Here is an 11,586-nt window from a genome sequence, read left to right on the forward strand (position 1 = left end):
ATCACTGGGTCACCAGTCATTCTCATACAGGCCCTCCGGCACACACACACACACTCTTGTTATGTAATGTTACGCCACTAGCTAAACTGACTGGCTGAAGAGTAAGTGTTACCTCTCACTAACCAGTGGTAAATACCGAACACACACTTTACCACTATATCCTTATTCGTTATGTACACATACACACACTCATGCACTGGCACACACACAAATAAACAGAGAGTCACACGCTTATACACAGACACACACACATTCACACATTTACACACAGACACAACCCATTTCTCTCAAGTACATGGGCTGCATGCTCAATTATTTACATACTCAGTCCACAACAAGCAACTTTTGACTTTGACCAACATCTAGAACTTTTCCTACCCGCTGGAGGTCATCACAGTATGTCACCACTACACATCTCTTGTGAACGTTCGATTAAACCTTTCAAACAAGGTGATTCGAGTCCAATGCACCTCAAGTATTTCGCCTCATTAGATTTGAACCCTGGTGTTCGCCCAAAGGCTGTTGGTTTTGTGGAGGAGCTGAAGGCCAGTCACAGGTTCACGGGTGAGCACAGTGGTTTCCAGATTGAATTATGGAATCTTTAATTTGCAGTTCTCGTGATGTGCTCACATGTGACTTTGATCAGATGATAGTCCTGCCTCGAGAATCAAGACCGACAATCTCCGAGGACCAGACAAGCTGTGTCAAAACGTCTTTATCCACCGTGGCACACCGTGGCACACACACAAACATGAGTAAAACACTCCGAAAAGAGAAGGTCACATTTTGAGTGAGGAACAGAAGGGTCAAATTGAAGAAGCCACAGCAAATGTAACCCTTCTGTTCCTCACTCAAAATTGTCCTTCTCGACTTTTTTTTTTTTAAATGAAAGAAAAAGATGCAGTCGTTTATTCCAATTCCCAGTTCATCTCTAACCAAATCGCAAACGTGTAAGGTCATTCTTACTTTTCTGTGTACACACCTGTCCTTGGAGCACAGGTAGAGAGTGTTCCGTGTTGGCGTGGTGACAAACCCGGTGACCTAGCGGGGGGGGATGCTGTGACTGGGAGGGAGGGGTGTCTCACAGCACAGACAAGGGAACATCACGCCAATTCCCCGTGAGGAGAACGGCCCTCAAAGGATCCTCACATTCATGCTCATGTGTGTGTGTGTGTGTGTCTGTGTGTACTTGTGTGTGTGAAAAACACAGGCTAGAGTCTGACCCTTTACAGTCGTCCTTATCGCCTTCATATCAGCTCTGACACTGGAAAGGGGATGGGGGGAAGGGGGGGGGGGGGGTTGCGGGAAGGTGGGGGGGGGGGGGGGGGGGGGGGGTGAGGTGACCGGAGCTCACAAGGCTTGGGAACATTTTTATTGATTTATATTCGGCTGTAAACATGGGGGGAGCAGGTAACATCACAGCAGGACAGACCGCCTCATTGGTGGAAGCTCAAGGCGTACCGCAGGGAGGAGAGTGAAAGAGAGGGACTATCTTGCCAGGCTGACTGAGTTTCCGTCACCCCCTGAAAACAATAACAGACTTGACCCCCTGAACCAAACAGAGGCAGGGTCCACTCTGGGAAGAGAAACACCATATCGCCCCGTGCGTGGCTGGGTCAACACAACAATGCTTCTGACCTTGTCTCTCTTTTCGTGTGTGTTTTTGTTGATTGTGGCGAGGGTCAGTTACTGGGACGTTTTCTAGGAATCTCCAGTTGGTCGGATGGGTAGGATAAGCTAGTTTTACATGTGTTTACTTGTGTGTGCTACAGAAGCTATGGATTCATGTCATTTGACGAGATATTCAACACCTTTTTATCTGTGTGAGAACCCCAACTGCTTTTGTCTTATCCGGAAGTCCCACTATCCAGTTAGTCGTAAATAATTATTGCTGTTATGATAGGATTGCTCAGTTCCTGCTGTACTGATGTCACATGAGGGTCATCATTAAGCGGCAAATGTACGGTTCCCGTACACACGTACAAAATGTACAGATGGAACATAATACAGTGTCTGGCCTTCCCCATGTGTTAGGTTTGGGTTATATAATCTTAACAACAATGACGTTTATGGCATTCCTAAAAATAGAATGATTGGAACATTCTAGACGATAAAACACAGTGCCTTGTGTTTTCCTAAGATTGTAAGTCAATCGAGGATATTTTACTCTACATGCCCACCAATAGAAGGAGGAACCTGAGGGTAAGAGGGGCTGACATAAAATGTATTTATCTGACCAAGCTTCCTGTTCATTAGGACTCAGCTATTGATTTGCTCACGTTTATTTGATAATCATTAAAAAAAAATATCTATACTGAGTCATGTTTTACTCTTGAATAAGACTCCTGATACACCTAAGGAGAATTTTTTATTAATTGTAAATCCATGAATTAATGAATTGAAGACAATTTATTAATAATTGTACAATTGCATGTACAGTTTCTAAAAAATTAATTATTTACGGTAAATGTGAGTTTACAAAGAAGGGCGTACGTTGTTTACGCGAAAGAGGAGGAAGTTTCGTAATTCTGAAAAAAAAAAAAAAAAAAAAAAAAAGATTGAAGATTGAAGATTGCAGATTATGCAAGAAAAAATACAACAAACTTACACAACAAAGGAGATACAGAGAAAGGAAAAAAAGCCAGGTAATACATATTTACATCAGATTAAATTATATATTTTTAGGATAGCACGTTAAGTAATTCTGTAATAAATGACCATGTCCTTCTTAGTTATTGTAACGTCACAGCATCTTTGAACAAATCAGATGTAGTTCACACCATTTCGTATTAAAGCTTTGACAACAAACACCATTAGGCTTTAATTATTTCACAGGAAACCGTAACTTCATAACTTAAATTACATGTAAATGTTTGCAACGGTTTATTGCGGGTCGAGGGCTGGGGTCACGGTGGTTTGAATTGGGCGGAGCGGCTTGACAGCTGACGTGCAACAAGTTTCGACCACTCTTTCTGTCCAAAATTGTATGCTTTAGGGGGATGGGAGGCCTACGCCAATCAGAACGCTCAGATCCATTTGCGTCACTAAAAGAGGAGGAGTGATAAAGTAAGCGGTCTATATCAGTACAGATGACTCAACGTCATTCATAGAAACTGAATAGTGTGGATTCTACCACCGAATACCGGCTATAAAGAACTAAAGACTATTCCCAGTTACTGAGACAAAATACTGCGATTTATTTAATCAACAATCTTCTGAAATTCTTTTTATTTATTAAAGAAAACCGTTCCGTTAACTTGCTGATATTTCGAGGACTCAAGACATCTAATCTTCAGAATGTTTCCTGACACTAGCACCGGGTAAGCATCCTTCACATTTATGTCATCATCATGTTGCCGCTTTTATGCCGTCCCGCTACCTCTTACTGCTTGGCAGAGGGAAGAGGCCGTTGCATCTTTCTATCGCTTTTTAGCTTCCCCTACATTTCGGCTTCAACCTCATATTTAATTCATTTTAGACGGTATCATTTTTCGCACATGCTCGCGCATGCGGGGTTAACCGTTAAGCTACCATGTGTGTCTTTAATGGTTAGCGGGGGTCGGATATCTCCCACAAGAAAGTGCACATAGACATGTAGGCTACTTCTGCATGCGCAGTCTGCTAGGCCTGCTCTGCTCTCGAACTAGAATGAACTATCACAATGTAATTATTTATTTTATCTTGGGTTGGCATCTTTTAGTGAACGTTAAATGATTTCTCGCGCACGTTCTGCACAATGCACCCATTTCAGGTTATAAGATTCACATTTAGGATTGTAAGTAGGCTACCTTTAGAATATTCCCGCTGAATTATTAATTAAAATGAACAGAATGCCTAATTATCTTGAAGCGCAGTGCGCTCCTCTCTCCAAGTTAACTTTATTTAAGAAGTTAAGTCAGTATGCGTCGATTTGACAAATGTATTCTTTTCTCCAGTAAATGCACTCCATACTACACAAATATCCATCCAGTACTTCCTCGATCGATTGATTTCATAGCACAACTTCTAAGAGGGTGTTTCTGAGGTCAAAGCCAATAATCGGTATTTCGATGTAATCACGTGATGCAGTCAAACGACCTTGGATGAACCAGGAATTTTATATAAAACATCTGGTGCGCAGTTTACCGCGTGTGTGTGTGTGTGTGTGTGTGTTTGTGTGTGTGTGTGTGTGTGTGACCTTTCAGTGAGAGCATGAGGAGAGGCATGACTCAGAAGGAATGTGTGCGTGTGCGCGTGTGCACTTTCTGGAAGCATTCTACTCTTTTATTACTATTAGAAGCATATCCCCTTGATACTCAAATATTCGCTTCAAATTAAAGTTAAAAATGTCCCCAAACTAATTATTTAATAGCATTCAATAATCTGTTCTAAGTGGTTTGATTACATTATTGCTTTAAGGACTCAAAAAGCCTTTGAACATCCACAAAGACTCTTTTTGAGCTTTGACTGATTCAGTGGATTGAATTGTACAAACAAAGCCCTTTTATAACCAAAGCAATGTAGTTAATTTCAACAGACTTCCAATTTCAATTGCAAACAGCTTTTAAGTGAACCATCCAGCCGTCCACTCATTTATTTATTAATTCTTAAATAAGGTAACTCTAAAAACTATTTGCACACTGACTAACATGATTATCTCCCTTTCCCTCCTCTTCCTCCACCCCTCCATCCTCCACCTCCTCTTCCTCCACCCCTCCATCCTCCGCTCCTCCTCAGGTATGGGTATGAGGACTGCAAGGCCACGGCTGAATGGCTCCTGGCCCAGACCTCGGTCCGCCCCCTGGTGGGCATCGTGTGCGGTTCAGGCATGGGGGGCCTGGCTGACATGCTGAAGGACCAGGTGGCCTTCAACTACAAGGACATCCCCAACTTCCCCCAGAGCACAGGTAAGGACTGGCTCTTAATGCTCAGTATGTTTCATGCAGTGTTGCAACTCTATTTCCTCTTCACACACACACACACACACTTATTTGTTTCGTAGTCTGTTGTTGCAACTCCCACCATTCCCTGCGTAGTGCACTTGTTTCAGGCAAGATCCAAGCCCGGCCCATCAACTGTCTGACTGGTCGATCCGTATCGAGGATGACTGCTGATAGGCCCGTTGCGTATCGGCGGTTGATTTCTAATTGGCTGTGTGTCTCTGTCGCAGTGCACGGCCACGCTGGCCGCTTGGTGTTCGGGACCCTGAAGGGGAGGCCGTGCGTGTGCATGCAGGGGCGCTTCCATCTGTACGAGGGGTACCCCATCCACAAGGTACGTAGCCAAGGGGCGAGGCTCCAGACCCCCCTGTACGTAGAGCAGGTCTATAGACGTCCTCAGTGTTTACATTTACAGAATTGACGTCGCCGATGTTTTCATCCTGGAGCGACAGGCTCTTCCGTGCCGTGTCCATATCGCTCTGTAGCTAGAGCGGGCCTGTCTCTCCACTGAGCGTTCTGTAGTCTCACGCGTGTGCCGCCGTTCCAGATCACCCTGCCCATGCGCATCTTCAAGCTGCTGGGCGTGGACACGGTCATGCTGACCAACGCGGCCGGAGGCCTCAACCAGGACTACAAGGTGGGCGACGTCATGATCATCAAAGACCACCTCAACATGCCCGGCTTCGCCGGCAACAACCCGCTGACTGGACCCAACGACGACAGGTGTGTGTGTGTGTGTCAGGAACACATGTCTTGTTGGGACAATACGGCATTCAGGAGGCTGTACTAAACTTTGAAACTCTTTTGACCCTCCCTCCCCTCCCCTCCAGGTTCGGGGTGAGGTTCCCCTGTATGTCGGACGCCTACGACCGGGAGCTGCAGCAGCTGGCCATGGACGTGGGCCAGGAGCTGGGCTACGGGGACTTCCTGAGGGAGGGGGTCTACTGCGTGCTGGGGGGGCCCTCCTTCGAGACCATCGCAGAGTGCCGCATGCTCCACAAGCTGGGGGCAGACGCCGTCGGTACGTTCCTTCGATTGTCAGATTAACTAAAGGCTATAAGTGTGTGTGTGTGTGCTATATGCTATCTATATGTGTGTGTTTGTATAATATATATATATGATATCATTTTCTTTACTAAGATCTCATTATTTATCTAAATTGACATGTGTATTACCTACACTAAGTGTGCACTACAACTTCTATAAACAGTATAAACATGCCCAGTGCATGAAGCGCTCTAACATTCATTCTCCTCCTCCTGCTCCCTCCCCCCTTCTCCTCCTCTCCCCTCCTCCTCGTCCTCCCTCCCCCCTCCTCCTCCTCCTCCCCCCAGGCATGAGCACGGTGCACGAGGTGATCGTGGCGCGGCACTGCGGCATGCGCGTGTTCGCCCTGTCCCTCATCACCAACCAGGCGGTGATGGACTACGACAGCGAGGAGAAGGCCAACCACGAGGAGGTGCTGGAGACAGGCCAGCAGCGCGCCGAGCAGCTGGAGAGGCTGGTGTCCACCATGGTCACCCGCCTCGAGCACAACAACAACAACAACTACGTCTGAGCCCCCCCCCCCCCCGGACCTAGAGAGGAGGTTGACCTGTGACCCCTTGACCCCTGTTCCCTGGGGGGTGAAGGGGGGTGTGTGGGGGGGGGGGGCGTCACGTCAACTCTCAACCTTCTCAGATCGCCCGAGCCGTCCCTCAGGACGCCAGAACTGCCCCGGACAGATTTGCCCCCCCCCCCCCCTCCCCTCGTTTATTTCTGAGATGGTTCTCAAAGCCAGTTTGCTAGTTACACATGTCGTCCGTTTCCGTTTATTTTAAGTATTATTTAAAATATTTGTTTTGATAGATGTACCTTTGAGGGGAAAGTTCCTAGCTAACCTTGCTGGTAGCTTACTGGCCCTCTGAAAGCAGACTAGGTTGAAAAAAAACACAAAGCTATTCTGAGTTATCCTCACTTGCGCCAAGTTGCGACTGGACAAAGCCGAACTATGATGACTTGTGATTGTGACAGTGCCTGACCTGATTAAGTCTTGAACAAACATACTACCTGACTTCACATGTTATAAATCCCCTAATAATTATTTATTTTAATCTAAAGAAGAAACTCGATGTGTACATTCCCGTAACAAGCTGCCAAAAAAGAAACTGTCCCAGAATTATTTTTTATCTTTTTAAAGTTGATAACTGTTGTTACTTATGTTACTCATCTTATGTAAATGTCCTTCATTTAACTTAACAATGAGCAATGTGCATACAATATGTCTTAGTGTGTTCTCTTGTTTATAGGTGTACATTGAACTTGTAAGGTATTAGTGTTGTGTTTTTAATATGAATGTTGTTACTAAAGTTTATATTTATTAATGTGTCTCAGTTCTCTTTTTTGTATCGCACCTTTTCACAAATTTCAAAGAATCACACAAGCATTGGTTTTCCAAGCGAAACTGTTTATAGAACTTTTGTAAAGATAAGAAGAAAAGAAAATCTACAGTAGATTGTTTCTATTCAATGATTAAGATATCCAGTAAGCTCTTTGTAAACGGGTGTACATTTTAACATTGGCAACTTGACACAGAAATGGCTATAGGTTTAAATTCTCCCCTGGCATGTCATCTTTTGGTACAGGTTCCCATCTGTAAACTGGGAGGTTTTCCACAGGGGGTGTCCAGGTCAACAATACCTTCACCCTTTATATATATATATTTTTTCTTAAATGATATACCTTCAAAATGTCCCTTTAAAAAGCTCCTAATGTATTTAGGATGAGGGAAAAAATGGAATTGAAAAGTTTAACTGACAATATATGAAATTGCTGTAATACGTGTAAAGCATATGGAAAATATCCGTTTTCCCTGTTTCTTTCAGTTCTTTCTTTTGAAACAACACATTCCCTTCATAAAGAACAGCGCTGTTGCTCAGCCTCAAACTGCATAAACATTTCTGCGGTGACAATCAGAAGAGGTAAGAAGGCTTGGCACGGGATGTAAAAACACTTTCCATTACCCGGCACAAAACTCCTTTCCAAGAGAGTGGCTGGCGCCTAAAGCAATCATCAAATCTGTACAGAAAAAACGATTCCAATCTGATACGACGATGACCTTCACTTTGACCTCCAAGACTGATGCTTATTGAGGGGCTTGTGGTTATTCCAAATTCTCCACCCTCCCTAAATATACGACCCAGCTATAAGAAAGGATTTTATCCTTCAAAGAGAGAAACAACCAAACCGTTTGGTTTTTGGAAACACCCAAATAGGAGCTTGTTTAGAATTGGACAAAGTCACAGCCTATCCATCCAGTAGTCTCTCGATCTGTCTCTCTCTCTTCAGGCAAACATGGTCAAGGAGATCCACTGGAACGGAAGAGACACCTTGTTAGATACAGCCTCGCACACACCAAGACCCCAGGAAGGACATCACATTCAGGCCACAGTGACACGCCTACCTGGAAGAAGTTGAGTGAAATGAAACCATCCTTATCCGTATCCATCACCTTGAAAGTCTCTGCGAGGCAAAAAAAACAAAAAGACGCGTTCGATTGAGATCGCGGCCGCAGGGGGAGGCGGCCATCTTGTCTAGCGTGGCGGAACAGCCTACTCACTGAACATGGTCTCCAGACGAACCAGGCAGGTGACGAAGTTGTCAAAGTCGACGGACATGTCGGCCTCCGTGTACCGCAGGATGATCAGCTGGAACAGGTGGTTGGTCAGCTTGAAGCCTGCTTACCACACACACACACAGACACACGCGCACACACACACACACAAGCACACACACATGCACGCACAGGCATACAAACACACACACACACAAATGACAGAATCAACATATTTATCAATAAATGTTTGTTTTTTCTTCTCCCTATTAGGTCTTATGTTTCCACAGTTGAAACTCTGTATGAGATATAAAGATGGTACACTGGACCTGCTGACTCTAAAGCCATTCTCATCTCATAGGAGCTCATGGTGCCTGATTTGTCCAGGTCAAACTGCCTGAATATCGTCTGGTGGAGAGAGGGATGGAGTGAGACAGGGGGTGAGAGAGAGAGAGAGAGAGAGAGAGAGAGAGAGAGAGAGAGAGAGAGAGAGAGAAAAAGCGGGAGAGAGAGAGAGAGAGAGAGAGAGAGAGAGAAAGCGGGAGAGAGAAATCACAACATCACATATGAGACTGAAGCAAACGGGCCGGTGGGGAAGTGAACCCTGAACCAGGTGATTGAAATGGGCTTCTGCAGGTGATGTGGAAGGTGAAAGAGTTCGGGACCCCACCAGGTAGCGCTTGATCTTCTCCCAGAGGACGTGGAACTCTGCCAGGCCCAGCTTGCCACTGCCGTCAGTCTGAGGAACGGGGTCAAGGAATCACGCTCACAAAGACAGGCGCAGAGAGAGAGAGACAGAGAGACACAGAGAAAGAGAAGCAGAGAGAGAGTGTGAGAGAGAGAGAGACAGAGATAGAGAGAGAGAGAGAGAGAGAGAGAGAGAGAGACAGAGATAGAGGGAGAGAGAGAGAGAGTGAAAGAGTGAGAGAGAGAGACAGAGTGAGAGAGAGACAGAGAGGGAGAGAGAGGGAGGTAGAAGCACACAAGAGAACAGCAGAAAAGAAGTGTTTGAGAAGGTCGCAGGAACCAAGGATACATCCATGAGGTTGATCATGCTGCGACAGGACTCCTGGGTGAATCCATCCGTCTTCAGGTCCTTGTCTGGGCACGCGAGAGGAGGAGAGACATGCGTCATTGTATTGTTGCAACACAACTACCCATGCTGACACAACTGGGTCAGAGGGTGTTGATCAATGTCCATGTTACACTACTGCACTGACATGCTCTGACATGTCAGACGACAGACGACTGACGACTGTCAGTCGGGTGGCTAAGCGGTGAGGGAATCGGGCTAGTAATCCGAAGGTTGCCAGTTCGATTCCCGGTCATGGCAACTGACGTTGTGTCCTTGGGCAAGGCACTTCACCCTGCTTGCCTCGGGAGAATGTCCCTGTATTTACTGTAAGTCGCTCTGGATAAGAGCGTCTGCTAAATGACTAAATGTAAATGTAAATGTTACACACTGGGACACAGAATGAGAATTTTTTTGTGGGGGGCCTGTTTCCTCACGTTTGCCTATGATCCTGTTCAGGATGGTCTGTAGTTCGGTGACACTGATCTCCATGTCCTGTAAGAAGAATCCGGGTAATGTAAGATTACAAATCCCATCAGCCCCCCCCCCCTTCTATCGTTTTTGCTTCACTTCCTGTTCCGCTTGCCCCTCCCGGCTCCTCACCGGTCCGGCCAACTGTCTGAAGAGACTCTTGAAGGCTGCGTCTATCTGGCTCTCCTCCAGCTGAATCTGATGGGGAGAAGGACAGAAAGAAAGAGAGAGAGGGAAAAAAGGAGAGAGAGAAAAAGAACACAGGAGATTTAGTTACATTTTACTAGTCAAATCGCTAGTAACCGTCTTTCCCACATATTCATGCATGTCATTTCCTGTCACCTCTGCAGGCATCTCAGCGCTGACATCATCATCGAGTTCCCTGTCGTATGAAGAGGAAATACAAACATCACTCTCACAACTCATCCCAAACCGCATATTGCTGATCTTTTTTGCAAACTTGATTGTGAATTTCGGAAAAGAAAGGAAGCAATCCTAAACATATGCAATCGTTTTAAAATTAGACATCCAAATTAGACATATACAGATATATATATATCAAAGGATCACTCCATCTGCCCTCCTCCCCTTCCCTTTCCCCCCCTCCCCCCCTCCTCCCTCCCCCCCTCCCCTCCCCTCCCCCCCACCCCACTCACTCAGAGTTGGCGGGCTTCTCAGAGAAGACCCTGAGGACGAAGTCGGCCTCCTTCTGGGGCTCGAAGGTGGAGGGCACGATGATGTACTCCCCGGCCGGCAGGCTCAGACGCGTGCTCACCTCCCGCAGGTTGATGAACAGCTCGGAGCGTGCCGTGGAGCCGTGCGTCAGGAAGAAGTCCTTCTTCAGGTGGACGCCCGACTTACCTATGAACTGGAGGGGAGGGAGGGAGGGGACCGTGACACGGGTCAAACACTTGAACGTTTGTTTGGTTTTTAGACTTTGTACTATCGGGCTCTACTAATTGTAGGGTGTCAAATGAACACCCAGAACAAGCTCCCAGAAGCTTACCTCTTTTGGAACCTGGGAAAGTAAGAAACACAACAGTTAGATGGAACTACAGTACAACCATATTTTATAAATATCTATACAATTTATAAAAAAATAAATACATTTCCATGGGAATCGACTCAGTAAAGCATCATTATATCCCCCTCTTTCATGTAGGTTGTATGGGATCACATCCCATGATGCAGTTCTACTTGCCCTCTGACCTCATAGACGGCAAAGCCGATGGTCTCCATGTCTTCACCCTCCCGTCGTTTGGCCCGGCGGTTCTTCTGCATCAGCGCCACCAGGAAGGTGCAGTCGGATGTGCCGGGCTTGTCTGGGTGCTGCAGGGCGATCTTGAACTGAGGGTTGACCCAGAACGTCGCTAGGGATTGTGGGAAGGAATAAAAACCATCAAAGGGAGAAATCTCTCTCTTGTTCACCATCTGTACTTGTAAGGCCTCAGTTGTTCTTCCTTAATCTCCTCCCTCCCACTCTCTGTCTCCCCTCTCCCCTCTCCCCTCTCCCCTCTCCCCTTTCCTCTTTC

The 11,586-nt window shown here is 46.1% G+C and overlaps 2 protein-coding genes across 5 annotated transcripts in view; one reads left to right on the forward strand and one right to left on the reverse strand.

Annotated features, from left to right (window-relative positions):
* The first annotated feature begins 3,106 nt into the window (after positions 1-3,106).
* pnp5a (purine nucleoside phosphorylase 5a) lies at positions 3,107-7,284 on the forward strand. Its single transcript, XM_067261214.1, has 6 exons — positions 3,107-3,320; positions 4,717-4,886; positions 5,150-5,253; positions 5,467-5,642; positions 5,750-5,940; positions 6,254-7,284. The coding sequence occupies exons 1-6, from the start codon at positions 3,298-3,300 to the stop codon at positions 6,475-6,477; spliced, it is 888 nt and encodes a 295-aa protein (XP_067117315.1). The 5' UTR covers positions 3,107-3,297; the 3' UTR covers positions 6,478-7,284.
* Positions 7,285-7,344: 60 nt separating this feature from the next.
* The window catches only part of capn1 (calpain 1), a 17,168-nt gene continuing 12,926 nt past the window's right edge, over positions 7,345-11,586 (reverse strand). For 3 of the 4 annotated variants that reach the window (XM_067261203.1, XM_067261204.1, XM_067261206.1), the window contains 11 exons: positions 11,252-11,424; positions 10,711-10,922; positions 10,397-10,436; positions 10,187-10,252; positions 10,021-10,078; positions 9,548-9,612; positions 9,182-9,250; positions 8,841-8,919; positions 8,518-8,634; positions 8,362-8,420; positions 7,345-8,269 (listed from right to left, as the gene is read on the reverse strand). In XM_067261203.1, the coding sequence (XP_067117304.1) occupies positions 8,243-8,269; positions 8,362-8,420; positions 8,518-8,634; positions 8,841-8,919; positions 9,182-9,250; positions 9,548-9,612; positions 10,021-10,078; positions 10,187-10,252; positions 10,397-10,436; positions 10,711-10,922; positions 11,252-11,424 (965 nt within the window). In that variant the 3' untranslated portion in view covers positions 7,345-8,242. Of the gene's footprint in view, positions 8,270-8,361; positions 8,421-8,517; positions 8,635-8,840; positions 8,920-9,181; positions 9,251-9,547; positions 9,613-10,020; positions 10,079-10,186; positions 10,253-10,396; positions 10,437-10,710; positions 10,923-11,060; positions 11,073-11,251; positions 11,425-11,586 lie in introns of all 4 variants that reach the window. The other variant, XM_067261205.1, reaches the window with a different exon arrangement.

Source organism: Osmerus mordax, chromosome 23 (assembly GCF_038355195.1).
Source record: "Osmerus mordax isolate fOsmMor3 chromosome 23, fOsmMor3.pri, whole genome shotgun sequence".
Lineage (NCBI taxonomy): Eukaryota > Metazoa > Chordata > Actinopteri > Osmeriformes > Osmeridae > Osmerus > Osmerus mordax.